The sequence below is a fragment of the Phyllobates terribilis genome, unplaced genomic scaffold, assembly GCF_046119375.1.
Source record: "Phyllobates terribilis strain yellow unplaced genomic scaffold, ASM4611937v1 Scaffold_3__8_contigs__length_932513732, whole genome shotgun sequence".
NCBI lineage: Eukaryota > Metazoa > Chordata > Amphibia > Anura > Dendrobatidae > Phyllobates > Phyllobates terribilis.
The window spans coordinates 471,793,611-471,820,948 of record NW_027362763.1 but is presented as its reverse complement, the minus strand read 5'-3'; the positions used below and the strand labels follow the sequence as shown (position 1 = coordinate 471,820,948).

The 27,338-nt window shown below is 42.6% G+C and overlaps 1 protein-coding gene across 2 annotated transcripts in view; it reads left to right on the top strand.

Annotated features, from left to right (window-relative positions):
• CDK19 (cyclin dependent kinase 19) overlaps window positions 1-27,338 on the top strand; it is a 252,857-nt gene that overhangs the window by 202,378 nt on the left and 23,141 nt on the right. For both annotated transcript variants that reach the window (XM_073675859.1, XM_073675858.1), the window contains 3 exons: window positions 3,879-4,022; window positions 9,218-9,287; window positions 10,832-10,904. In XM_073675859.1, coding sequence (XP_073531960.1) covers window positions 3,879-4,022; window positions 9,218-9,287; window positions 10,832-10,904 — 287 coding nt within the window. The remainder of the gene's footprint in view (window positions 1-3,878; window positions 4,023-9,217; window positions 9,288-10,831; window positions 10,905-27,338) is intronic.

The window sequence follows — 27,338 nt, the reverse complement described above, 5'->3', positions numbered from 1 at the left end:
TTACCTTGAGCTACTCTTTTATCTCGATCCACGAACTCTCACATCCGTTGTTCGGTCCAACGAACACGCTACCGGGGCTGGTTCCTGGCCTGATAAAATCCCCCAGTCCGCTAGCGGGAATTATATTTAATAGGAACTGGTGGCAGCACTACCAGGCTGACAAGGTTCTGCTTCACTGGAGCTAGTGGAGGTGCCTCTCAGCCTGTCAGGGGTGTGAGCTAGTGTGGTGCCACGTCAGCGACTGAGTGGGCCACCACTTCTCACTCCCAGTGCCTTCCTGTACCCGTGTGGACCGGGGGTGTCTTTGTAGAACTGTACCAGTCTGACCTTACGCGTCCCCGAGGGGGTGTGGAACGTCACGTTGGTGCAAAGGGCAGATCCGTATCACGTGATCCGTCTGACGTAATTGAGACGTTAGGCGGGTGGCGAGATGTGGATCCGTCACAAGTGGTGGCAGCAGTGGGATTCTGCGGGGTCTCTCTGGTGCCATTCATCACAAGCGGCGGCAGTGGTGGGATTCTGCGGGATCCCTCTGGTGCCATTATTCTTCACAATCTCTCCATTCTTTGTAGGTGGGAAAACTTGCAAAATGTATTAAATACTCATTTTCCCCACTGTGTGTGTGTATGTATATATATATATATATATATATATATATATATATATATATGCACACACACATATATTGGCAGCAATGATTGCCATATGTTATGCCTCTACTGCAATGATGACCTGTGCCAAAGTATCATTTGCTTTGAAGTCTCCTGTTACTTGCAGTATAATAGAAACATGATTTTTTCATTTCTTCACTGAACTTATGTTAACAAATCCCCGAACAATGACACAGGTGTGTAAACATTATGTATGCCAGAGGGCAATATTCTAGTTCTATAAAAGGTTGACCTGCTTCATGCGCTTTTTGCTTGATCAACATAAACAGAGAAATCCGTTTTATGAAAGGGTAAATTGAAATGTATTGCGATAGAAAAATTCTTCATTCCAAAATATGAAGCTGAAGTGACCTATAGTCAAGATCAGACCCATCATTATTAGAAAGTAAGATGTCTCTACTGTACACACTTGGTGGAAATTTTCCATCATGTATTTAACCCTTAGCCACATTGAAAATACTGAAATCCGCTGCATTTTAGCAATAGAATGATCATGCTATGGATTTGAAAATCTGCCCATTGCTGTTTTTTTTCTTTGGCATGTAGATGAGATATGTACTTGCCTGGAATTGTTATCTGCAATGAACCTGTCACCTGTGAATTCACATTTTTGCTGAGATGACAAGTGTCAGCTTTTTCTGCATGTGCATTTTGTTGTGGATGCTATGTTGATTACTGCAAAATCAGTGGTAAAAATTTAAACCTAGAAGGATTTTAAAATTCACAAATGACAGATCTCACCAAATACATTCATAGTGACAAACCTGTCAGTCAAGCAGAGCTGGAAAGGGTGAAGGTGGCGGAAGCCGCCCCTGTGATTGGTTCACTTAGTCATCTCATTCCCAGTATGATTTATCTGAGATGCTGCAGCGATTCAGAGTAAACCATAGATATTTGTAGCCATGAATTCTGTCCCTTATATATATTGCTTGTGGTTTATGCAGCATTTGAATCATTTAGCAGATTCCCTTTAAAGAAAAAAAAACACTCCCAAAAAAAACCATTGCGTACTTTTATGCCTAGTCAAGGGAAAGAAAAGACTTCTCCCTCTTTAAATCTCTGAGCTTTGCATCATCCGTTTAAGGCCCTGCACTAGGCACAACAAAGTATTTCCTGGAGATTTCCATTTAATTTATATACAGTTGTGACTATAGGATACTGTGCAAAAGTTTTAGGCAGGTGTGGAAAAAATGCTGCAGAGTAAGACTGCTATCAAAAATAGAAGTGTTACCTTATTTTTCGGACTATAAGATGCACCGGACCATAACACACACCTAGGTTTTAGGTTTTAGCATTTAAGCAAAAAATGTGGTCATGATGCCCTGTTAAGGGGGAGGCTTCTGACACTGTTATAGGGGTAATGTCCCCCAATTCTGTTAATATCCCCCATCCTGGTATATATGGCCCCCTCCTTCCAGTTATACATGGCCCTCATCACCTTCCTGATATGCATGGCACCCCTCATCCCCATCCTGGTATGCATGGCACTTTTCATCCCTCATCCTGGTATGCATGGCCCCCCTCATCCACATCCTGGTATGTATGGCACCCTTCATCCTGATATGTATGACCCCCCCTCACCCCCATCCTGGTATGTATGTCACCCATCGTCCCTCATCCTGGTATGTATGGCACCCTTCATGCCTCATCCTGGTATGTATGGCCCTCCTCATCCCTCTTCCTGGTATGTATGGCACCCTTCATCCCTCTTCCTGGTATGTATGGCACCCCTCACCCCTCTTCCTGGTATTCATGGCACCCCTCATCCCTCTTCCTGGTATGTATAGCACCCCTCATCCCTCTTCCTGGTATGTATAGCATACCTCATCCCTCTTCCTGGTATGTATGGCACCCCTCATCCCTCTTCCTGGTATGTATAGCATACCTCATCCCTCTTCCTGGTATGTATGGCACCCCTCATCCCTCTTCCTGGTATGTATGGCACCCCTCATCCCTCTTCCTGGTATGTATGGCATCCTCATCCTTCTTCCTGGTATGCTTGGCACCCCTCATCCTGGTATGTATGGTCCCACTCATTCCTCTTCCTGGTATGCTTCAAAACTTCCAGACAACATGCAAAGTAAAGCTCAAAAGAATAAACATGCATTTCTATGTAAACAAGACTTGTTCATATGTTCAGTCTTTTGAGTGTCTTTTATTCACTTCATGTTTCCAAAGATGCCAAGTGGTTAAAATAAGTGAGCTGACCATTCTTCTGGCATTTTCCGCTCTGACCTTCATAATAGAATTCAATCATTAGTTTCAAAAGACACCTAGAAGCCACCATGGCATCTTTTTTCAAGTATTTTGCCAGCATCTTTACTTCAAAAACCACTAGAAGTGTCTTCATTATTGAAAGGAGTTAAAACATGTCTAGAAAATGGCAGTAAAAAGGAAGCCACAAAAACTATTGTAAAAAAAATATGCTGGTGATCATAAACATTGAAAAAGTGCTCAGGAAACAAACAAAATGCTAAAAAATGCTGGCGTTTCCTGAAGCATCTTCCTCCTGAAAAACTCTGCATGTTCACCCACCTGGAAAAGATTACATTACTTTACAGCATTTTTTCCACATCTGCCCAAAACTTTTGCACAGTACTATGTATGTATATTCTTGTGTATATGTGTGTGTGTATAACATATATAGCTTGCACATACAGTGGGTTCGGAAAGATATTTGACTACATATGACAGAATATGCTAAACATTTGGCTCAGCAAATGTTGAAAACTAACACATAAAGGGATAAAACAATATCAAACACAATTTTTGTCTTTATGGCTGACGACCATTTGCTTCTGGTTTACTAAAATCACCAGGAAAATGGCATCACAACAACCAGACAGAAGTAATCACTCTTTAAAAAAAAAAGCAAAACTTTTGGTCGCCACTGTATGGTAACTATATCATATATAACATTTTTTCCATTTTTGTTTCCCACTAATTCTCTGCTTGATATCACAGGGTACTGGGACATATAGGAACGTGACACTTTACAGCCACATCCCCATGCCTCCATTATGTTGTTCATTTTGTGTCTGTTTATTGTATGACAAATATTGGACTTTGGCTAAAATACCTTTTTAATAGCAAACTTTCAAGTTATTGTCTCCAGCAATGAATGTAGTTTTTGTAACATATGAAAACATTAGTGACTATTTGATCAACAGTTTTTTTTAATTTAACAGATATATTTTATTTTAACAGATATCTGGGCGATTGGCTGCATTTTTGCTGAATTGTTAACATCGGAACCTATTTTTCATTGTCGTCAAGAAGATATCAAGACAAGTAACCCATTCCATCATGACCAGCTGGATCGTATATTTAGTGTAATGGGATTTCCTGCAGGTATGTGACTTTGACACTTCGTATTGGCATATAAATTATTACTATGACCAGCTGTCCATTGGACAGGGCACCATATATTTTTAGCATTCTATTGTATGGAAATAATAACAGTTTATACCGATCGCCAATGTGTGCATAAATATAATCTTTCTGGGAATGTATCTGCATTTCTTCCATCCTTTCTTACACTGACATTTGTGCATCCAATATCATAGCATGATGAACTTTTTTTTTGCTTGATCTAGCACACATCTCTAGTCTTGTACTCTTTTAATTTTAGCTGAAACCACTAAGGTCACCTTCCCTTGGGTATTCCCATTGTTAGTATTCATGGCATATCCACACTTAGCACATTAAATTTAATGGTACATATGGTGACTGGTTATGAGTAGACTGTGAGCTGTGGACCACTGTTCTCACAGTATGTGAGGTTCCCACAGGTTGGATACACTTATCATACATTTACTATGGATATACAATAAAGGCTGAAGATGGGAATAGGCCTTTAAGGCTATGTTCACATATGTTGGGTTTTTCAGCATTTTTTGCTGCAGATTTTTATGCAAATTTTCAGCTGTGTTTTGCAGTATCAGCAAAGTCTGTGAGAAACCAGAATTCTCTGTTCACACATCTTGTTTTTTTTTTTGCTGCGTATTTTGTGCCTTGGTTGGGTTTTTGGAAAATAGAGCATGTCACTTCTTTCAGCGCTTTTTCACCCATAGGAAGTAATGGGAGGTGAAAAAACGCATCAAAAAATGCAGCAGCATTTTTTCAGAATTTTTGATGGCAAAATAGAATGGGGTTCTTTTTTTCACAGAACTTTATGTACATGCATAAATAGAGACAGAAGAACAGTGAAAGAAAACACTGAAAAAACGCAGCAAAACCTGCGTTTTTGAAGCAGCTGATTTCCTGCCAGAGATAAGTTTTGCTGCAGATTTGTTATGCAAGAAAAAAACCAACATGTGTGAACACAGCCTTAGTCTGGTAGGATTTGTAAGTAAACTATGGTGCTATTTTTCTGTGGAGCTGCCAAATAGATATCTCTACTGAACAAATAGCAGTTATGTGATAAACCTTATAAGGCTGGAAGTGGATAATCAGCCCTCAAGCATTTAGGTCTTCTACTTCTAAAGGTGTCTGAACAGTTGGCAGATTGTCCTGAACACCATTGTTGCCCTTTGTGTGGGTCATATGATGAGATACATGATGAAAGCATTCAGTATAGTGTTACCATATTTTATGATGTTATCTACATCAGCTACTTTGTTTTCTTTCTAAATATACGGTGCCTGAATATATGATCTCATAATTACTGTAATGGCTTCAGACAAGCTATTATTCAGGGAACGATAGTTCATAAGAACACTCGTTACCAACTGTCAGCTTTTCTAAATAGTCCAGCAACCACCTGACAAATACTCGAAATGCTCGTTTGTTAGTTGCAATGATTTTTAAATTGGCTTAAAAATTATTATCGGCAGCACATAGCCCCATATAAAATGGTGATGTGCTGCTGAAACATGATATTCCATTTCCTTTCACATAAAACAATCATACTAAATGAATCTGTCAGCAGGTTTTTGCTACCTCATCTGAGAGCAGCATAATGTAGGAAAAGAGAACTCGATTCCTGCGATGTGTCACTTAGTTTACTGGGTGCAGCAGTTGTGACACAATCAGAGTATTAAGATGTAGCATAGCTCAGAAAGCTAACCCCGCACACAACACACATTTCTGTGTTCATTGTCTATTGACAGTGAGCTGCTTATCAGAAGAGGGGGCGTGGTCTGGCCACAGCTCACCCAAGCACCAGTCTGGGCAGTGATAATCTCCTGGTGATAAAACATTCATTCTAAGGAAACAACAGCACACAGCCTAATAAGTGACACATTGCTGAAATCTGTGTCTCAGACCCTACATCATGCAGTCCTCAGATTACATAGGAAGAACCTGCTGACATATCCCTTTAACCCCTTTAAAGCGCAGGGCGTACTAATATCTGCGCCCTGGGACTACGTATTAGTACGCCCTGTTGGTTTTGCCCACACACAGGCTGTGCGGGCGCGATTGCCGCCAGGTGTCAGCTGATTGTCACAGCTGACACTCAGTGCTATGTGCTGGGAGTCGTCCCGCACCGCTCCCAGCACATTAACCCCTGCAATTCTGCGATTGAAGTCGATCGCAGCATTGCAGAGGTAAGCGCCGATACTCACCTCTTCCCCGCCGTCCCACGCTGTTTGAGGCTGGGTTCCGTGGTTGTCATGGTGACCTGGATGTCGTCATGACAACATCCGGGTCACCAGACAGCAGGAAGATACTTTGATCATGCGCAGTGCATGACCAAAGTATCTTCTGCATCTGCAGCCCTGACAACCTGTATAGCACAGGGATGATACTCCATCCCTATGCTATACAGGCTATCAGAGTAAAAAAAGTGAAAGTCCCATAGTGGGACAAAGTATAAAAGTAAAAAAAAGTGTTAAAAAATGAAAAAAAATAAAAAATAAAATTTGTAAAAATATAAAAAAAATAATCCAACAATAATAAATATATAATGTACCCATCAATAAATATTATTATGAAAAAAAAACAAAACAATAAAAATACAGATATTTGGTATCGCTGCGTCCAGAACGACCTGACTTATAAAACTGTCCCACTAGTTAACCCCTTTAGTGAACACGGTAAAAAATAAAAATAAAAAACAATGCTTTATCATCATACCGCCAAACAAAAAATGGAATGAAACGCGATCAAAAAGTCGAATATAAATAAAAATGGTACCGCTGAAAACGTCATCTTGTCCCGCAAAAAACAAGCAGCCATACAGCTCCATCAGCTATAAAAGTTATAGCTCTCAGAATAAAGCGATGCAAAAAAATATTTTTTTCTATAAAATAGCTTTTATTCTGTAAAAGTGCCAAAATATAGAAAAACTATATAAATGTGGTACCTCTGCAAACTTACTGCCGCGAAGAATAAAGCTACCTTATCAATTTTACCACACACGGAACAAAATAAAAAAATGTAAAAAAAAAACAATTCCTGAATTGTTGGTTTTTGTTTATTCCTCCTCCCAAAAATCGGAATAGAAAGCAGTCAAAAAATGTCACGTGCCTGAAAATGGTACCAATAAAAACGTCAACTCATCCCGCAAAAAACAAGCCATCACATGACTCTGTCAGCCAAAATATGGAAAAATTATAGCTCTCAAAATATGGCGATGCAAAAACTAGGGTTGGGGTTGGGGTTAGGGTTGGGCTAGGGTTAGGGTTGGGGTTAGAATTAGGGTTGGGCTAGGGTTAGGGTTGGGCTAGGGTTGGGGTTGTATTAGGGTTGGGAGTTTTTTCAAAAGTAAAAAAAAAAAGATGACGATATGGCGACTAGTGTTGAGCGCAAGTGCTCGCTACTTGAGTTTGCATCGGGTGCTCGGGTATGCACTGAGTATTGCAGATACTCAAGTGACATGCTCGAGTGTCCGCCCCATATGCTTCGCGGCCAAATAAACCTCGCAGGGATTGCTTGCCATGCACAAGCGATCCCCGCATGTTTTTTTTTGGATGTCTAATAACCGTGAAACATGCGGGCGGGGACTCAAGCGTGTCACTCGAGCACGTGCGATACATGGTGCATACCTGAGTACCCGATGCAAACTCAAGTAGCGAGCACTTGCGCTCAAGAATAATGACAACTTATTCAATATCATAACCTAATGTTATCAAATTCTGTGTCGTACCTCTGGGTTCAAAATGTTCACTATACCCCTTGATAAAATCCTTGAGGGGTGTAGTTTCCAAAATGGGGTCACTTGTGGGGGGTTTCCACTATTTAGGCACATCAGGGGCTCTCCAAACGCGACATGTCGTCCGCTCTCAATTCCAGTCGATTTTGCGTTCAAAAAGTCACACAGTGCTCCTTCCCTTCTGAACTCTGCCGTGCGCCCAAACACTGTATTTTCCCCACATATGGGGTATTGCCGTACTCAGGAGAAATTGCACAAAAGTTTTTGGGGTCCATTTTCTCCTCTTACCCCTGTGAAAATAAAAAATTGGGGCTAAAGCATCATTTTTGTGGAAAAAGTTAGATTTTTTTATTTTCACGGCTCCATGTTATAAACTTCTGTAAAGCACCTGGGGGTTCAAGGTGCTCACCACACATCTAGATAAGTTCCCTGAGGGGTCTAGTTTCTAAAATGATGTCACTTGTGGGGGGTTTCCACTGTTTAGGCACATCAGGGGCTCCCCAAACGCAACATGGCGTCCACTAATTATTCAAGCAAATTTTACATTCAAAAAGTAAAATGGCTCTCCTTCCCTTCCGAACCCTGCCGTGCGCCCAAACAGTGGTTTTTCCCCACATATGGGGTATCTGTGTGCTCAGGGGAAATTGCACAACACATTTTGGGTTCCATCTTTTCCTGTTACCCCTGCGAAAATAAAAAAATTGGGTCTAAAGTAACATTTTTGTGAAAAAAGTTAAATGTTAACTTTTTTCTTCCACATTTCAAAAATTCCTGTGAAGCACCTGAAGGGTTAATAAACTTCTTGAATGTGTTTTTGAGCACCTTGAGGGGTGCAGTTTTTAGAATGGTGTCACTTTGTGGTATTTTCTTCATAAAGACCCCTCAAAGTGACTTCAAATGTGATGTGGTCCCTAAAAAAATGGCTTTGTAAATTTTGTTGGAAAAAAAAAATCGCTGGTAAACTTTTAACCCTTATAACTCCCTAATAAAAAAAAAAATTTGGTTCCAAAATTGTGCTGATCTAAAGTAGACATGTGGGAAATGTTATTTATTAACTATTTTGTGTGACATATCTCTCTGATTTAAGGGCATAAAAATTCAAATTTTGAAAATTGCCAAATTTTTGCCAAATTTCAGTTTTTTTCACAAATAAATGCAAGTGATATCGAAGAAATTTTGCCACAATCATGAAGTACAATATGTCACGAAAAAACAATCTCAGAATAATTACCTCATAAAGTGACAGTGGTCAGAATTGCAAAAATTGGCCTGGTCATTATGTGCAAACCACCTTGGGTAGTAAAGGGGTTAATGATGGTAAACTACTGCTGACTGTCTTGTATATAGCTGATCAACTGTTTAATGGCATGTATCGACCCTTGTAAAGGGGCCATAAAATAACTGTCTGAATTGTCCTGAGTTAAATAGTAAATCATTGCTGTCTGTTCAGATAAAGATTGGGAAGATATCAGAAAGATGCCAGAATATCCTACTCTTCAAAAAGACTTCAGAAGAACCACGTAAGATTGTAGAATTTTAAACTACTTTCTTGTTTTGAGATCCTGGAGGCTGGGTGTAACCGTACACAATAGCCCATTGTGTTTTTATGAAATAATTTCTGAATATACTTCAAGGCACATTAACAATGTCCCTGGGTTAGACCCCTAGACAGTGTACAGAGACATGAAATATTTGTCTATATAAATTACTCATACTGGTATGGTATAGCTATTAATATCAAAAGCACATGATCTTAAGCCCCTTCACAAACTAGTAGTCACATCATACTTAGCTGTGATGCTTATAGAGGAGCTGCGGTTATAATATGCAGTGTTGATTAATATTTTACCTTATGCACATTAGACAAAAGTTCCTCTTTTTCTCCTTGGAGAGAAGCTGCTGCCTGAGGATTCTGGCAGTGGCTCTCTCATAGAGAATACAGTAGCACTGACTTTCTTGTGTGTCAGGGAGTCGGGAGAGATAACTGTCCGCCGAAAGAACAATCGGCCAAAAGCTTTCTAATGTGTAGGGGGGCCCTTAGTGGGTGCGGTTATTGGTTAATCTTCTAAGCATTTTTAAATAATGACAGTCATAGTGATGCCAAATTTATGAACAGAGTGCTGCCCATCCTGTTCTCATGTAAAGGGGTATTCCCATCTCCAAGATCCTATCCGAATATGTAGTAGGTGTAATAATAATAGTAGCAAATACCTCCAATTAGAAATGTAGAACAGTTTTTCTGATTCGCTATGTTGCTTACCCCATGTGCAGGGCAGTGTAGTAGCTTAGGTATCCAGGGTTACGACTACCAACAGCTAACCAACTGTCACTATATGAGTGTATGTAACCATGGATACCCAAGCTACTGCAATGTCCTGCACATGGGGTAAGTGACATAGCGAATATCTATCAAATTGTGTGTAAATTGCACAATAACTTTTATGTTATTTGTTCTTGCATTTACCATTTGTCCTTTGCCCTTGACTAGGGCAGCATATTATCTTTGCAGATTTAGTTTAAAACATTGTCTCACTGTGACAACTGATTTTTAGCAATGAAGCCAGTATGGATCAGTTGATTATCGTGATTATGCTTTCCACTGTTATCACCGAAGTTTCAGCCACCTAAACATCTGCAGCTACTACAGTAGAAGTGTAGTGTTACATGGCGGCCATTTAAGTGACAAGTGTACTGACTAATCAATTAATCCATGTTATTCACTGCCCTGGATAGCACTTTGTATGGGCTGCAAAAATATTTAGTCAATGTGTGTGGCATAAGGAGCTCTAATGGGATCATTACAGCAGTATACTGTTTTGCTGCCAAAATTCACAGTGTATTGATTGTTGAAAAGAATTGATGCCAAGTGCTTACTTAAGTATGCCTATTTTGATTGTATCATTTAGCTTGGGACAAACATCTTTGCTGCCAGTAGGCACTTCAGATATTGTACTTGGCCATCAACAATATTTGGTGATGCTTGTAAAACTGTTTTCTAATTTCACTAGATATTTTAATGGCTTTCTATTGTCTCATAATATTTTTGCCCAAATTTCTTTTTCAGGTATGCAAACAGTAGTTTAATAAAATACATGGAAAAGCACAAGGTGAAACCTGATAGTAAAGTTTTTCTTTTGGTAAGTAAAAATATTAGTAAATATAAAAGTTACAATGAGCTGCATTGAGTTATGTTAACTATTATACAATACAAGGGAATTGTATTCTGAACAGTGCCTTAATGGAATGATATGCATGACGACTGTGATTCTGATAATAGCCGGCTTGGGAAGTAGTCAACAGAAAACTGGCAATATTTATGGCCGTTTTACAGGGGGTGATGTGAGGTTCTCCGAAGCATTGCAACAGTTCTTATGAGGACACATTTGTTTATGCTCATGGCAACTCGTGTAAGTAGATGTGATATTTCATTTCCTGCAGATAACCTGCTGAATAAGCACAATCAGGGTAGTCATCTACAATCTCTGGACTCCATTCAAGCAAGAAATCTGGGCCTCCACCCTTTCATTGGGGATGGGAGCCAAAAGTGGTGCAAGAGGACGCCAGAGGCAGTAAATGGGTACAGACTCTGTCAGAGAGCAATTGTGTAATGAGATAGCAGGTTTATGTGGGTTAGAAGATATTGGGATCTTTTATAAAGCCCACAGACAATATGGCCTTACCTAGGCATTTACCCTCTTCTCATCCTCATCATAAATTAGGCATGGCTATAAATATCAAAACGTCAAGCTATATAGAAATGAAGATATGTACAACTCTAGAAGAAGGCATTCTTTTCAGTCATCAGTTTGTTCACCTTGCTGCCCCTCTTTATTCATATTGTATTGTATGCCTGTGTCCTGTCTGAAGCTCAGGACAGCATTAGGATGTGTGCAAGTTCTTGGCGCTGACATCTGGACCTCATAAACCCTAGTCCCCTCAATGCTCAGACACTGAACAGCATCAGGCCTTGAGCAGAGCACCCTTGATGGTTTGCTGTAGAGAGAGAAATTGGCTATATTTTATATATATAGATATATGGACCTATATATATATATATATATATATATATATATATAGATAGATAGATAGATATAGATCTACAGTATATACAGTGGGGAAAATAAGTATTTAATACTTCCGATTTTGCAAGTTTTCCCACCAACAAAGAATAGAGAGGTCTGTAATTTTTATTGTAGGTACACTTCAACTGCAAGAGACAAAAAAAAAATCCAGAAAATCACATTGTATGATTTTTGCTTAATTAATTCGCATTTTATTGCTTGAAATAAGTATTTGATACAATAGAAAAACAGAACTTAATATTTAGTACAGAAACCTTTGTTTGCAATTACAGAGGCCAGACGTTTCCTGTAGTTCTTGAACCAGATTGCACACACTGCAGGAGGGATTTGGTCTCACTCCTCCATACAGATCTTCTCCAGATCTTTCAGGTTTCGGGGCTGTCGCTGAGCAACGTAGAGTTTCAGCTCCCTCCAGAGATTTTATATTGGGTTCAGGTCTGGAGACTGGCTAGGCCACTCCAGGACTTTGAAATGCTTCTTAAGGAGCCATTCCTTAGTTGCCCTGGCTATGTGTTTCGGGTCATTGTCATGCTGGGAGACCCAGCCGCGACTCATGTTCATTGCTCTTACTGAGGGAAGGAGGTTGTTTGCCAAAATCTCGCGATACATGACCCCATCCATCCTCTCTTCAATACGATGCAGTTGTCCTGACCCCTTTGCAGAAAAGCACCCTAAAAGCTTCCCCCACCATGCTTCACAGTTGATACAGTGTTTTTGGGGTTGTACTCATCCTTCTTCCTCCAAACACGGTGAGTGAAATTGATACCAAAAAGTTCTATTTTGGTATCATTTGACCACATAACCTTCTCCCATGCCTCATCTGGATCATCCAGATGGTCATTGGCAAACTTCAAACTTGTCTGGACATGTGCTGGCGTGAGCAGGCGGACGTTGCATGCCCTGCAGGATTTGAATCCATGACAGCGTAGTGTGTTACTAATGGTAATGTTTGAGACTGTGATCCGAGCTCTATTCAGGTCATTGATGAGATCCTCCCGTGTAGTGCTGTGCTGATTCCTGACCATTCTCAGAATCATCCTTACCCCACGAGGCGAGATCTTGCATGGAGCCCCAGACCGAGGCAGATTGACAGTCATCTTGTGTTTCTTCCATTCTCTAATAATTGTGCCAACAGTTGTTGCCTTCTCAACAAGTTGCTTACCTATTGTCCTGTAGCCCATCCCAACCTTGTGCAGGTCTACAATTTTGTCCCTGGTGTCCTTAGACAGCTCTTTTTTCTTGGCCATGGTGAAGAGGTTGGAGTGTGATTGATCGAGTGTGTGGACAGGTGTCTTTTATACAGGTGACAAGTTCAAACAGGTGCAATTAATACAGGTAATGAGTGCAGAATAGGAGGGCTTTTTAAAGAAAACCCAACAGATCTATGAGAGCCAGAATTCTTACTGGTTGGTAGGTGATCAAATACTTATTTCATGCAATAAAATGCAATTGAATTATTTACAAAATCATACAATGTGATTTTCTGTTTTTTTATTGTTAGATTCTGTCACTCACAGTTGAAGTGTACCTACAATAAAAATTACAGACCTCTATATTTTTTAGAGGTGGGAAAACTTGCAAAACCAGCATGTGGCAAATACTTTTTTTCCCCAATGTATTGTGACAAAGTCACTGGTAAAGTGATAGAGGAAAGGTATGTTATTACCTTAGCTTCCGTGAATTGAAATAATGAAGTGTGCTCCAGCATGTTATTTGCTGAGAGGGTTAAACCTCAATTTTAAAAGGGATTGTTTTTTGTGAATGTCCATTGTGAAGGGTGGGAGACATTCACCATATCTCCACCTCAGGGTGGGATCTGGGGGGTTTAAATATTTGGCCTGCTGAGGCATCCAATGTTCAATAGGTCTGGAGAGAGGAGCTGCAGATCTGTTTGTGTGGAGCTAGTCTGAACCACGTGGATTCGCTGAACGCTGAGCAGGCGGATTCCTACTACCACAAAGACTGTGCTTTTGTGTTACCATTTTGTTTTGGTCTTTCCTGTTTTGCCCAGCGGGCTGTGTTTTCTTTTATGGACTCAGTGTTTGTTTATGCTGCATTTTAATAAACCAACAAGAAGGTTTAAAGAGACAGCGTACCTGTGTTTACCTCCATGTGCAGCTGAGTGAACGATCTACCACAGTATATACACAGTGGGTGAAATAAGCATTGACATGAAATTCTTACCAGATGTCGGTAACAACACATCCAATCCACACAGGCAAAGAAATCAAACCATAGATGTCCATAAATTAAGTTATGTGTAATAATGAAAAGTGGAACAGGGAAAAAATATTGAACACATGAAGCAAGAGAGGTGCAAAAAAACATGGAAAGTCATGACACCAGCTGAAATAGATCAGTAATTAGAAAGTTATCCTGTCACTTAGTGAAAAATACTATCATCTGATGCAACTGATGGCCTATAAAAATGTGTCTTGTTACCAAGGTGCCACACAATAAACATCTCATGATAAGTAAAACCAGTGAGCTGTCTCAAGACCTTTTGCCATTGACTGAAGAATTTCTAAACTACTGAAGGTTCCAATGAGCACTATTGGGGTGATAATCCGTAAGTGGAAAGAACATAATTTCACCATAAACCGGGCATGACCAGGTTAAAACACCATACCAACAGTGAAGTTTGGATGTGTGAACATCATGGTGTGGGGATATTTTTCAGCATATGGCACCGGCAAACTCCATGTTAATGAAGGAAGGATGAAGGGACAAATGTACCGAGTCATTCTTGATAAAAATCTGCTGCCATGTACCAAGATGATGAAGATGAAACAAGGGTGGACATTTCAGCAAGACAATGATCCCAAACACACAGCCAAGGACACTCTCCGTTGGTTTCATAGAAAGAAAATAAAGCTGCTAGAATGGCCCAGCTAATCACCTGACCTGGATCCAATCGAAAATTTATGGAAGGAATTAAAGGTCAGAGTTCATAGAAGGAGCCAATAGAACCCTCAGGATTTGAAGAGTGTTTGTGTGGAATAATGGGCCAAAATCACCCCTGAGCAATGGATGCAACTAGTTTCTCCATACAGGAGGCATCTTGAAGCTCTCAACACCAACAAAGGCTTTTGTACAAAGTAATAAATACATTTCAGTAAGTGTGTTGTAAGGTAGCGCTAGTCATCACGCTGGGGGACACTCGCTTCACTGGGTCAATTAAAGCACACATGCAACGTTTTTTCGGTATTTCACAATCCAACAGTTTATTACACTTCATAACTGCTTATAACATAGTCCATCTCAGTGGCTCACCGGCATGTTTACACACATAACATCCAAGAGCCTTTCAAGGGGCAGACAGGCCCACTTGGCTCTGACGCGCCCCCTGGGCCTGTGCTGTGCAGGGGATACCCGGAGCCGGGTCTCTTGTGGGATGCTGGGGGTTGTAGTCTCCGTGTGGCGGCGACCCGGTCCGTGGCTCAGGGTGGTCAAACCAGTGGCAGTCTTAATGTAATAGCAAATGTCCGACTACGCCACCCGTGGATTGCGGTCAGTGGGGACCGCCGCTGCGCTGCAGACCGCTGAGGCTGATGTTGTATGCGCAGCCAAGTATGGGATAACTCCCCACGGGAGAAGTATTGCCTCAGGGCAGCTAGCGTGGATGATGGGAGTGATGGTGTGAGCGTCCCAGTACTAATGGTGCTGGTGCGGCAATGAAACACAGAGACGTGTGGTGCAGTTCAGGGTCTTTACTGATGGTAATAAGCAGACCCTCCCGGGAGTACTGGCTAGCAGTAGAGGCCTGGTCAGTCTGAGAGCTAGCAGGATCTCCCCTGGCTAGGTGGAGTTGTAGGCCTCCCCGTCTATCTGTACTCTTTCCTGGCTACCTTGCTGTGTGCGGGTAGAAGTAGCCCACGTCCCTGAGTATACCGTGTGGTGCTCACCCGTATGGCCGGTGACTTGGGGCCTTCTGTTAGCCTCCCCTTCACGATGGCGGTGCTGGTCCCTTGCTTGTGACCGTGCCTCCGGGCTTCTATGGCCAGAGGACATGGAATCCGCAGCCGGTTGGATTCTGCTGCTGGACCTGGATGTCCCCACAGCCTCGGACTCCGTGTCCGGGTTTAGTGTCTTCAGCCAAGGCGAGCTATCTAGCTTCCAGGCTCTGGCACTCACTCCTGCTCCTACAGAGCTCCTTGCTGACACTTTCCCTGTGTCTGGAACTGTCTCCAGGCTCTGACTCTCAGACTCTGTCTGACCTAATCCCGCCCCAGACCCAGTTTATAAGGGCAGATTCCTCCCCTCCCAGGTCTGGGCGGGCAGTGTTGCATACTTAGGGCTCCTGACCAGAGAAACCTCCCACTTGCTCTCAGACATAATATTTCTATTACTGTGGCAACCAGACCCCTGGGGTGCCACAGCTCTAGTTACAGCCTTCAGCAAAAGTAACTATATCAATGTCCATATAACGCACCGCTTTTACCTTTTGCCGGGTCTAGTGGCTTCCATCAGATTTGTTCTGCCACAGCTGTGGCTTTACGGCTTCCCAGATGGGGGTCTCCAGCCCTCGTACCTTCCAAGGCTACTGGCATCTCTTACACACTCAGGGATCCAGCCTCTGCCTTTCAGGACTCTTGTCTTCCAAGCCTCTTGCCCTACAAGGCTACTGGCATCTCTTACACACAAGGATCCAGCCTCTGCCTTTCAGGATTCACCAGGCCTCTCTAGGCCTCACTAAGCCTCTCCAGGCTAACGGTGTCCCACACCCAGGGAACAGGCCCCACGCCTTTCACACTGTCTCAAAAGCACCAAGATTTATATATCCTTCAGTGCATACAGGACCTGTGCTGATGTCACAGTCATGTGATCAGTCCTTCTGTGTGCACAGGACCTCTGCTGATGTCACAGTCATGTGATCAGTCACCTGAGGGAGAGGTACATGGTCAGCCAGAACACACCCTGGACCATTGCAGTAATGCCGCAAGCCGCTGCATTACATATCCCCCCTTCTGTTCAAATTTGTGGGGTTGAACACATAATATACACAATCACATTATAACCCACAGTTCACACAGAGACCATGTACTTGACAATTGCACTGCTCAGCCCCTGGAACATTAGTCATCGACATTAGCCCATTCCTTAGGGACCTACCATCTGTCATTGTCACTGACTTCGTCAAGTCACATTTCCGGGTCGTAACCTTGTCAGACCTCCCCCGCTCCCAGCGGTCAGTCGTAACCTTGTCAGACCTCCCCCGCTCCCAGCGGTCAATAGAGCAGTGTTACTCACATGCCCTGGTATCTAAGGTTCGGTTCGACTCCGTACTGTCCCGTACTCTATTAGGTCGTTTGTATGGGCCTCTCAGACCTGAGTTACTGGAGGTCTCACTACGTCTAAACCCACGCCCACTATCCTCAGGACATCTTGGAAAGTCTCTAACTTCTACTGTAGCCGTCCTATTATTTGAAGAGCCCTTTCTCTGTCTGGTCTCACAATTTCTAGATGGCTGCCATCTTCTGCTGCTCAGGCGATTCTGTCTTTCCACTCGCAGTCTAGCGAGATTCAACTGTTCTACCTCTCGCAGGTAGGTCACTCAGTATTCCATCAGCATGCGTATATATGCAAGACTTTCTTCCATTCCTACAGCGGAGAATGACACCATGCCGTCTTCATCTGGTATCCAGTCCTGTCGATCACATGGACTGCCCACTTTCATCACACCAGACTTCTTTACCATCATCTGCATGGCTCGGCCATTTCTCCCAATGAGCTTTCTTACCAGAGCATGAGGCACCCGGATGATCTCTTGACGCCGACTTTGAGCTTTTCTCATAAGCCCCAGTTGTCTAATGGCTTGTTCCGTCTTCAACCGGACAAACCGCTTTGTGCGAATACATTGCCAGTACATGTCACTTAGGATAGCCACCCTCTTCACTGTGACTTCGGTTGTGGACAGGACCACCAGTTGTTTAGCTTCTGAAGTCGAGTAGAACCTTACAGGCTCCCACGGCCTTCTTAAACTCTTCATGCACGGACTCACTGGTGCATTCTTCTCTCAGATCCTCGGGTACATCTATGAGGCACTTGTACCGGGAGGTTTCTGTCTCACCAGTGGTCTCCAAACGATCTTCTGGCTCAGGTTTCAGGGGCAACTGACTTTCAGCTTCTTCACCCTGTATGCTTCCCCTGAGCTGACTGACAGCTTCAAATTCAAGAATTTTCGTCTTGACCACTTCCATCTCATACTTATCTTCTGTTAACACTCTTTTAGCTCTCCTCAGGTCCACCTTCTCATGGTATAAAGGAGTAAGTGCAACTTGTTTGCCCTTTTCCTTCTCCAAGGAGGCCTCATTCACTGAGTGATACTTTGCTAGGCGACCTTTGAGCTTGAAAACTTCTTCCTCTAGCTCAGCTACTCGCCTCTCAGCAGCCCATCTCTGAAGCTCTTCCTGGTTCAACTGCTCCTTTAACAGTAGAGTTCTCTCAGACCTCTCTGTCTCCAATGCGCCCACTCGGCTCTCAACAGCCAGTCTCTCAAGCTTCTCTTGCTTCAAATGGGCTTGTAGCGTCTCCTTGAGCTCCTTGATCTCGGCTCTTACATCCACCGAATCATCCGAGCTCGCATTATTCGAGGAGGTATTTGCTTCATACCTCCCATCTCCAGTGGCCAACTCCTGGCCCTGGTCTGTGGCTTCTCCGATAGACTCCTCCATCTTTTTCCGCTCAGCTTCCATCTTGCTGATTCTTTCCTTAAGGCACGTCTCTGCCCTCTGGAGATTATCACAGAACATCTGCAGCTCCTTCACCTGAGCTTCCAGACCTAGGGTCTTTCTGCGGAGATCATCATTTTCATCACGGGTGTCCTGCAGAGTGGTCTCAACCACTTGGCGCATGTGCTCTGCATCAGCCTTATCCTCCTCTAGTTTTTCCTTAACCTTGAGGAAATCCTCATAGTCTCTCTTAATTTATTGCAGTTCCTTACTGAGTTCACCATACTCCTTCTTGGATTCACACAGCTCTTCGTCATGCCTGGCCACCTCCTCTTTCAGGGCTGTCAGATCCTGCTGTCTCAGTACTGTACTGGAGGTTGCTACTGGCATCATCACCTCCTCTTCTGCCTCTAAGGGAGGATCCACACTTGGAACAAAGGCACACAGCATTACATTTTCTTTATTTTCACTTTCAGCCAAGACTACAGGAGCAACCTTTATGTGGCCCTTGCGCCGTCGACGACGAGAGGGGGATTTTCTCCCCTCGTCTAGCCCCTCCTGACTGGACTCTCTTTCTACTTTCATAGCGTCACCGTCAGTTGTGGGGTCTGTGTCACTCCCCATGGTGTCGTCAACAAGTCACCTCCCACCTTGACGTCAACCCCTTCTACTGGAGATAGCCCGTTATCAACGGTCAAATTGTCATTTTTAGGCGGTACCAACCCACAGCCAGTAACAAATTTTAGTTTTCTATACTCCATGCTCTTTTGAAAATCCGCCCCCTTTCAGACACCCACAAAAAAAATCAGCAATAGTCTTAGGACCCAGTTCACAACATCTCTTACCACCTCCCTGGGCACTCTGGGACAATACTGGCGCCCCCGGAGAGTTCACAGAATGGCCTACTGCCGCCATTCTATACGGTGCCAACAGCTCCTGCCGTTCCTGCACCATGTCCTGTAGACGTTTCTCAAATACCTGTTGCGGTTTTAACCGGCACTTTAATCGCTCAATAGCTTCAGTCTCATTTGCTGCTCCGTTCACAGCCATCGCGGTACACTGTTCACACTAGACACTTCACACCGTTCTCCCCGGAAATTTTGTTGGCCCCGCCGAGCCACAGCAAACCAGGTTTGAGTGCGAGGACAATTTTCGTAACCCTGCCGAGTTACAGCCAGATGCTTTAATCTTCGTGACCCCGCCGAGCCACAGCAAACCAGGTTTGAGTGCGAGGACAATTTTCGTAACCCCGCCGAGCCACAGCAAGATGCTTGTATCCATACTCGTCGTCCTGTGCCGTTGCCCCTAGCAATCAGGCTACTGTTGCCCCTAGCAACCGGGCTCCAGTTGCCCGCATTCTCCAGCCACATGTAAGGTAGCGCTAGTCATCAATCTGGGGGACACTCGCTTCACTGGGTCAATTAAAGCACACATGCAACGTTTTTCCGGTATTTCACAATCCAGCAGTTTACTACACTTCATAACTGCTTATAACATAGTCCATCTCAGTGGCTCACCGGCATGTTTACACACATAACATGCAAGAGCTTTCCAAGGGGCAGACAGGCCCACTTGGCTCCAGTTACAGCCTTCAGCAAAAGTAACTATATTAATGTCCATATAATGCACCGCTTTTACCTTTTGCCGGGTCTAGCGGTTTCCATCAGATTTGTTCTGCCACAGCTGTGGCTTTACGGTTTCCCAGATGGGGGTCTCCAGCCCTCGTACCTTCCAAGGCTACTGGCATCTCTTACACACACAGGGATCCAGCCTCCGCCTTTCAAGACTCTTGTCTTCCAAGGCTCTTGCCCTCCAAGGCTACTGGCATCTCTTACACACAAGGATCCAGCCTCTGCTTTTCAGGATTCACCAGGCTTCACCAGGCCTCTCTAGGCCTCACTAAGCCTCTCCAGGCTAACGGTGTCCCACACCCAGGGAACAGGCCTCACGCCTTTCACACTGTCTCAAAAGCACCAAGATTTATATATCCTTCAGTGCATTCAGGACCTGTGCTGATGTCACAGTCATGTGATCAGTCCTTCTGTGTGCACAGGACCTCTGCTGATGTCACAGTCATGTGATCAGTCACCTGAGGGAGAGGTACATGGTCAGCCAGAACACACCCTGGACCATTACAGTAATGCAGCAAGCCGCTGCATTACAGTGTCCAATACATTTTTACTGTGTCATTTCTCATTATTACACATAACTTAATCTATGGACATTTATGGTTTGATTTCTTTAGAAATATATTTACTTAGAAAATTGGTGACGTGTTCAATATTTATTTCATCCGCTGTCTCTCTCTCTTTCTCCCCCTCTCTCTACCCCCCCCCCCCTCTTTCCACCTCTCTCTCTCTCTCACTCCCCCTCTCTGCACATATTATGCTTCTGGGTTCATGTCACTGAAGCTAATAACTTCAGTGAAACATCTCTCTCCTCCAGTATTTTACCAGTGACTCTCTTACAATATTAGATAGATAGATAGATACCACCCTGATGGTATCCCTGACCACAATGACAATTTTTAGAGACAATTGTAATAAAAGTATTTGTTAGAGAATTGCTCAATATATTCTCTAACAGATTATTCAAACAAGAACTTTACTTTAAAGGGTACTGCTTAGCTGTTTCATGTTGCCTGAACCACAGGCGGCATGAAATAGACACTGGTTACACAATTGCAGCCAAGTGTGTTTGAAATGACGTGGAAGCATTAATCTACTGACAGGTTCCCTTTAAATACTCAATAAAAGCTTTATCACAGCAATGTAAGCATCGTATTACAATCTTTTATCAGAAAGTGTATGCTTATGTTATGGATCCGGGTGGTGGAACCTCTGTGCTGTGATACAAGGAGGGACCAGAGGGGTGTAACTAAGTGCCTACCCGGACCAACTCTCGCCACACGGCGGCTTAGTCTAATCCGTGAACCAAGGAGGGACCGGGAAGGTGAACCAGGTGCCACTCTGGGACCGACCTTGTGTGAGAGCAGGCGACTCCCACGGGACTGATGGCCGAAGCCGACAGGTGCAGCCAATGAGCATGGCTGGTAGACAGGCAGGTGATGCGGGTAGACAAGCAGGCGGGCACGGCAGATAGACAGGCAGGTGGGCACGGCTGATAGACAGGCAGGCGGGCACGGCTGATAGACAGGCAGGCGGACACGGCTGATAGACAGGCTGGCGAGCACTGGAACCTGAAGGCTGAGGAGAGTGTTAGCACACAAACAACAACCTTGCACAGGCACCTCCATTTTTGTGGAGGTGCCTTATATAAGGGCAGTCCTCTGGCCATTGGCTGGGGTCTCTTTAGGATGGCGCACGCAGCCCCTTTAAGAGGGAGGGAGCGCGCGCATCCTAAATACAGTGCCCGGGGAACTGTGTGTGGTGCACGCACCCCGGGCAGATGCAGCAGGGGAGCCGGAGGATGTCGGACCGGGACCGCGGCGGTGAGGGGATCGGCGTCTCTGCCCAGCAGGAGGCAGAGGCGCCGACACTACAGCTTACCTTTAACTACCCCTTTACTTTTCACTTATATAGTATTAGACAGCTTGTCCTGATCCTAAATTCTGGACTATAATTGAATTCACAATTCTGTAGGCTTCAGCGCACCCCAGTTGACATTTCATTACATTCTGAGAATTGTGGTACTTACAATAATGTTAATCTGTTGACTCTAAAAATGCTATTTACTTGTAGATATAGAGGTATTCTGAAGTTGAATTGCTTTAAAATCATGTTAAACTGGTTTATTGGAGCAATGGCCACAGGGAGAAAATTAAGTTATATTCTTCCTGCAGCTGCTTACTTAAAGTGATTGGGAAGGTGCATCGGGCTGTAACCGTCATCACTCACTACAGGGTGAACATGCTGTAATCTCTTTCTCTGCACCCTGTCAACAAGCTTGACTTTCTACAGATCAGGCTGTCAATCTCCAATAGCAACCTGCAGAATTGTGACTGCAGCTCTGATCTATTATGAAGGAACTTGCAATGTTGCTCATCTTTAACCTCTTAATGCACCATGGTGTACTATTATGTCATAGAGTGTGACAGGGTTTAGGAGTTCAGCCTCTTCCACACATGACAGATACCGCCTGTGTTGCTTATCTGCCATCTATCTCTAACAGCAGCAACTGGTGCTACTGCCGATTGCTGCCATTAACATTTCAAATGCCACTCATTCAGGCGCCCTTCAGCCCACCTATGACACAATCACGCTGAGCCGATAGGTTGTTGAAGACTCTAGTGTTTGTCATGTTATTTCTCTTGTGACATACAGTACAGACCAAAAGTTTGGACACACCTTCTCATTTAAAGATTTTTCTGTATTTTCATAACTATGAAAATTGTACATTCACACTGAAGGCATCAAAACTATGAATTAACACATGTGGAATTATATACTTAACAAAAAAGTGTGAAACAACTGAAAATATGTCTTATATTCTTGGTTCTTCAAAGTAGCCACCTTTTGCTTTGATGACTGCTTTGCACATTCTTGGCATTCTCTTGATGACCTTCAAGAGGTAGTCATCGGAAATGGTCTTCCAACAATCTTGAAGGAGTTCCCAGAGATGCTTAGCACTTGTTGGCTCTTTTGCCTTCACTCTGCGGTCCAGCTCACCCCAAACCATCTCGATTAGGTTCAGGTCTGGTGACTGTGGAGGCCAGGTCATCTGGCGTAGCACCCCATCACTCTCCTTCTTGGTCAAATAGCCCTTACACAGCCTGGAGGTGTGTTTGGTGTCATTGTCCTGTTGAAAAATAAATGATGGTCCAACTAAACGCAAACCGGATGGAACAGCATGCCGCTGCAAGATGCTGTGGTAGCCATGCTGGTTCAGTATGCCTTCAATTTTGAATAAATCCCCAACAGTGTCACCAGCAAAGCACACACACACCATCACACCTCCTCCTCCATGCTTCACAGTGGGAACCAGGCATGTAGAGTCCATCTGTTCACCTTTTCTGCGTCGCACAAAGACACGGTGGTTGGAACCAAAGATCTCAAATTTGGACTCATCAGACCAAAGCACAGATTTCCACTGGTCTAATGTCCATTCCTTGTGTTCTTTAGCCCAAACAAGTCTCTTCTGATTGTTGCCTGTCCTTAGCAGTGGTTTCCTAGCAGCTATTTTACCATGAAGGCCTGCTGCACAAAGTCTCCTCTTAACAGTTGTTGTAGAAATGTGTCTGCTGCTAGAACTCTGTGTGGCATTGACCTGGTCTCTAATCTGAGCTGCTGTTAACCTGTGATTTCTGAGGTTGGTGACTCGGATAAACTTATCCTCAGAAGCAGAGGTGACTCTTGGCTTCCTTTCCTGGGGCGGTCCTCATGTGAGCCAGTTTCTTTGTAGCGCTAGATGGTTTTTGCAACTGCACTTGGGGACACTTTCAAAGTTTGCACAATTTTTCGGACTGACTGACCTTCATTTCTTAAAGTAATGATGGCCACTCGTTTTTCTTTACTTAGCTGCTTTTTTCTTGCCATAATACGAATTCTAACAGTCTATTCAGTAGGACTATCAGCTGTGTATCCACCAGACTTCTGCACAACACAACTGATGGTCCCAACCCCATTTATAAGGCAAGAAATCCCACTTATTAAACCTGACAGGGCACACCTCTGAAGTGAAAACCATTTCCGGTGACTACCTCTTGAAGCTCATCAAGAGAATGCCAAGAGTGTGCAAAGCAGTCATCAAAGCAAAAGGTGGCTACTTTGAAGAACCTAGAATATAAGACATATTTTCAGTTGTTTCACACTTTTTTGTTAAGTATATAATTCCACATGTGTTAATTCATAGTTTTGATGCCTTCAGTGTGAATGTACAATTTTGAAAGTCCTGAAAATACAGAAAAATATTTAAATGAGAAGGTGTGTCCAAACTTTTGGTCTGTACTGTATACATACACTATGCATAAGCATATTGTGATTAATAAATGCACGAACTCCAATACAACGTTAAATGTTAAAATCATAAGGTACTTTGTTAGCATTTTTTGATCAATGAGTGCAAAAGCCATCCAACCATATCAAGGTGTACCTAAATATGGATAGTCCCTAGGGCAGCACAGTGGGTCAGTGGTTAGCACTGCAGCCTTGCAGCACTCAGGTCCTGGGTTCAAATCCCACCAAGGACAACATCTGCAAGGAGTTTGTATGTTCTCCCCATGATAGCGAGGGTTTCCTCCCGCACTCTACACTCCAAATACATATTGATAGGGAATCTAGATTGTGAGCGCTGTGAATTAATGGCGCTATATAAGTGAGTTAAATAAATCACTAATGTCCCATCATTTGCCAAGACAAGTCTCATCTGGACTGGGGAAGTGAAAGGAAACAGGTATAACTCACAATTAAAACCTTGTCTGGGAAGGATGTGGACATATGGGTGCTGAGGGGCTGGCCCCCCTCTCCCCAATGTACTGTATACTACTAAAAAAGAAAAAGGGGCCCGCACATATTTAGTATTAAATTAATGTACAGGTGCACAAATACTCTGTGGCCAATATACAAGCATAGACATACACTTTGCATCAGCACACTGTGATTAATGAATACATGAACTCCACTATTGCTGTAAACATTAAAAATGTGAGGTACTTAGCGTTAATTTAATGCTAGAGGTGTGTGGGTCCTATTTTTTTTTAATTATTTGTAGTACATATGGGGGGTGCCACGTTTCACCTCCACGTTTCAGCACCCTTGTCTACACATCCTGCCCAGATAAGGTTTTAATTGTGAACTGTGTTAAGTTTTCTTTCAGTTCCCCATTCAGAAGAGCCACATGGAGGTAGGACATAAATAATAGGCACCATCCATAATTAGGTACACCTTGACGGTGCTGAATGACAGCTCAGCAAAGACCGACAGCAAACTATGTAGGATATTAAAATCTAATCTTGACATTACGATATTGCAGAACGATCTGGATAAGATGACTGAATGGGGAAACACTTGTCAGATGAGGTTTAATGTAGATAAATGTAAAGTAATGCTTTTAGGACAGAGTAATGCTATTGCTGTTTATACATTAAATGGGAGTATACTCAAGACTACAGAACAGGAGAAGGATTTGGGTTTTCTGGTTACAAGTAAGCTGAGCAGCAGTACTCAATGTCAAGCAGCAGTCACAAAATCAAACAAGATTTTAGGATGTATTAAAAGAGAAATAAAATCCCGCAATCCCAATGTACTGTTGCTCGTAGTTTTTTTTTTTTTTTTTTTTTTTATTTCTCCTGTGATGTCCTGGAGAATGTGATTTTTACAATATACAGCAATAATGAAGTAGTGCTGCATATAGTACACGTGATCAAATTAAAAAAAGAAGTGAAAAACTGAAAAAAGAAGCAAAAAGTAGAAAAAAAAAGATTTAAAAGTATTAAAAAATAAGAAACTGAAATCAAATGACTCCATTTATCCTAGCAAAAAAATAAAGAAATGTAAAAGAAAAAAATGCTGTACTTGGTATTGCAACATCCATTAAAGTCCAATTTATTAAAATATAAAATTGTTTAACCTATACAGTAAATATTGTAAGGAAAAAAGAAAGAAAGCGAAATGAAATTTAAAAACAGCTCGCCACGCCAAAAAATCAAGCCCTCCACAGCTTTTGTATCACTGTAATCGAACTGACCTGGAAAATCATGCTGACAGATTATTTTAACTACTCAATTCACACATTACGTTTTTTAAGTGTTTTAAAGCTGCTTTTTACAGTACCCTCAAAAGCTAGATTTCAGAAATCTCATGCACACTTGCTTTTTTCGTTACTGGATTGCAAAACTGCTGCTTTTTTAAATCACTTCTTTCAGCGTTTTTGCAGTCTTTTTTTAACCATAGAAAGCAAATGAAAAAGCGCAGCTACGCATTTTTGCTGTGTTTTTGGTTAATAACAATAACTTTGTTGAACATGTATTGTAGACAAATGACACATGTAATCTGCACCAAAGAAAGCGGCAAAAACGCACTGAAACCTGCTTTTTGTAAGCAACTCCCTTACTGCCATGAGAGCAGGTTTTGCCTGCAGAAAAAAAAAAATCGCAGCAAAAACGCAATGTGTGAACATAGCCTTAAAGAAAACCCCCAAAAACAATGGTGGAATTTAGTATTTTTTTTTACTTTTTGTTTTGTTTACCATTTCACCGCACTTGTAATGATTTTGCCATTTTCTCTTCATATGGTAAAATGAATAGTGTCATTCAAAAGTACAACTAGTCTCAGGAAAAACAAACCCTCATATGGTCAAAAAGCTAAAAAAAAAAGAGTTATGACTATTTGAAAAAGGAGAGGGGGAAAAATGCAAACAAAAATTTGCTGCATCCTTAAGAGGTTAATGTAGAGTATATACAGTATGTGGACCTCATGTTTTTCTGGCATCATTTGAATCATAATGAAATCTGTTCTCATCGCTGTTTGTAGTATACCGTACGTTATCGGTAGCTGTATTGTTGGGACTAAAGCAAGCTGCTGCCTTCATTATTGATGACTTGTATTAGGAAGGAAACTTATATGTGCTGAGAACAGCTCTGTACTTTGGTTTCCAACGATTGCTGTGTCAGTGCCATTACAGCTTCTCATGATTTACCTTGTCATATATAAAATGGGCTGATATACTCATGATCTGAAGCCATGCTCTCTATCCCTTTTCCAACCATTTCCCACAAACAAACTACTTTTTCCCATCATCATTTACATATTATAACCTCTAAAGAGAAATTACTGATGTATATTATTCATTTATTAATTATTCAACCCTTCATTTAAAAATTTGAAGAGCAGAACATGAATAAATATTGATCCTGCTAGAC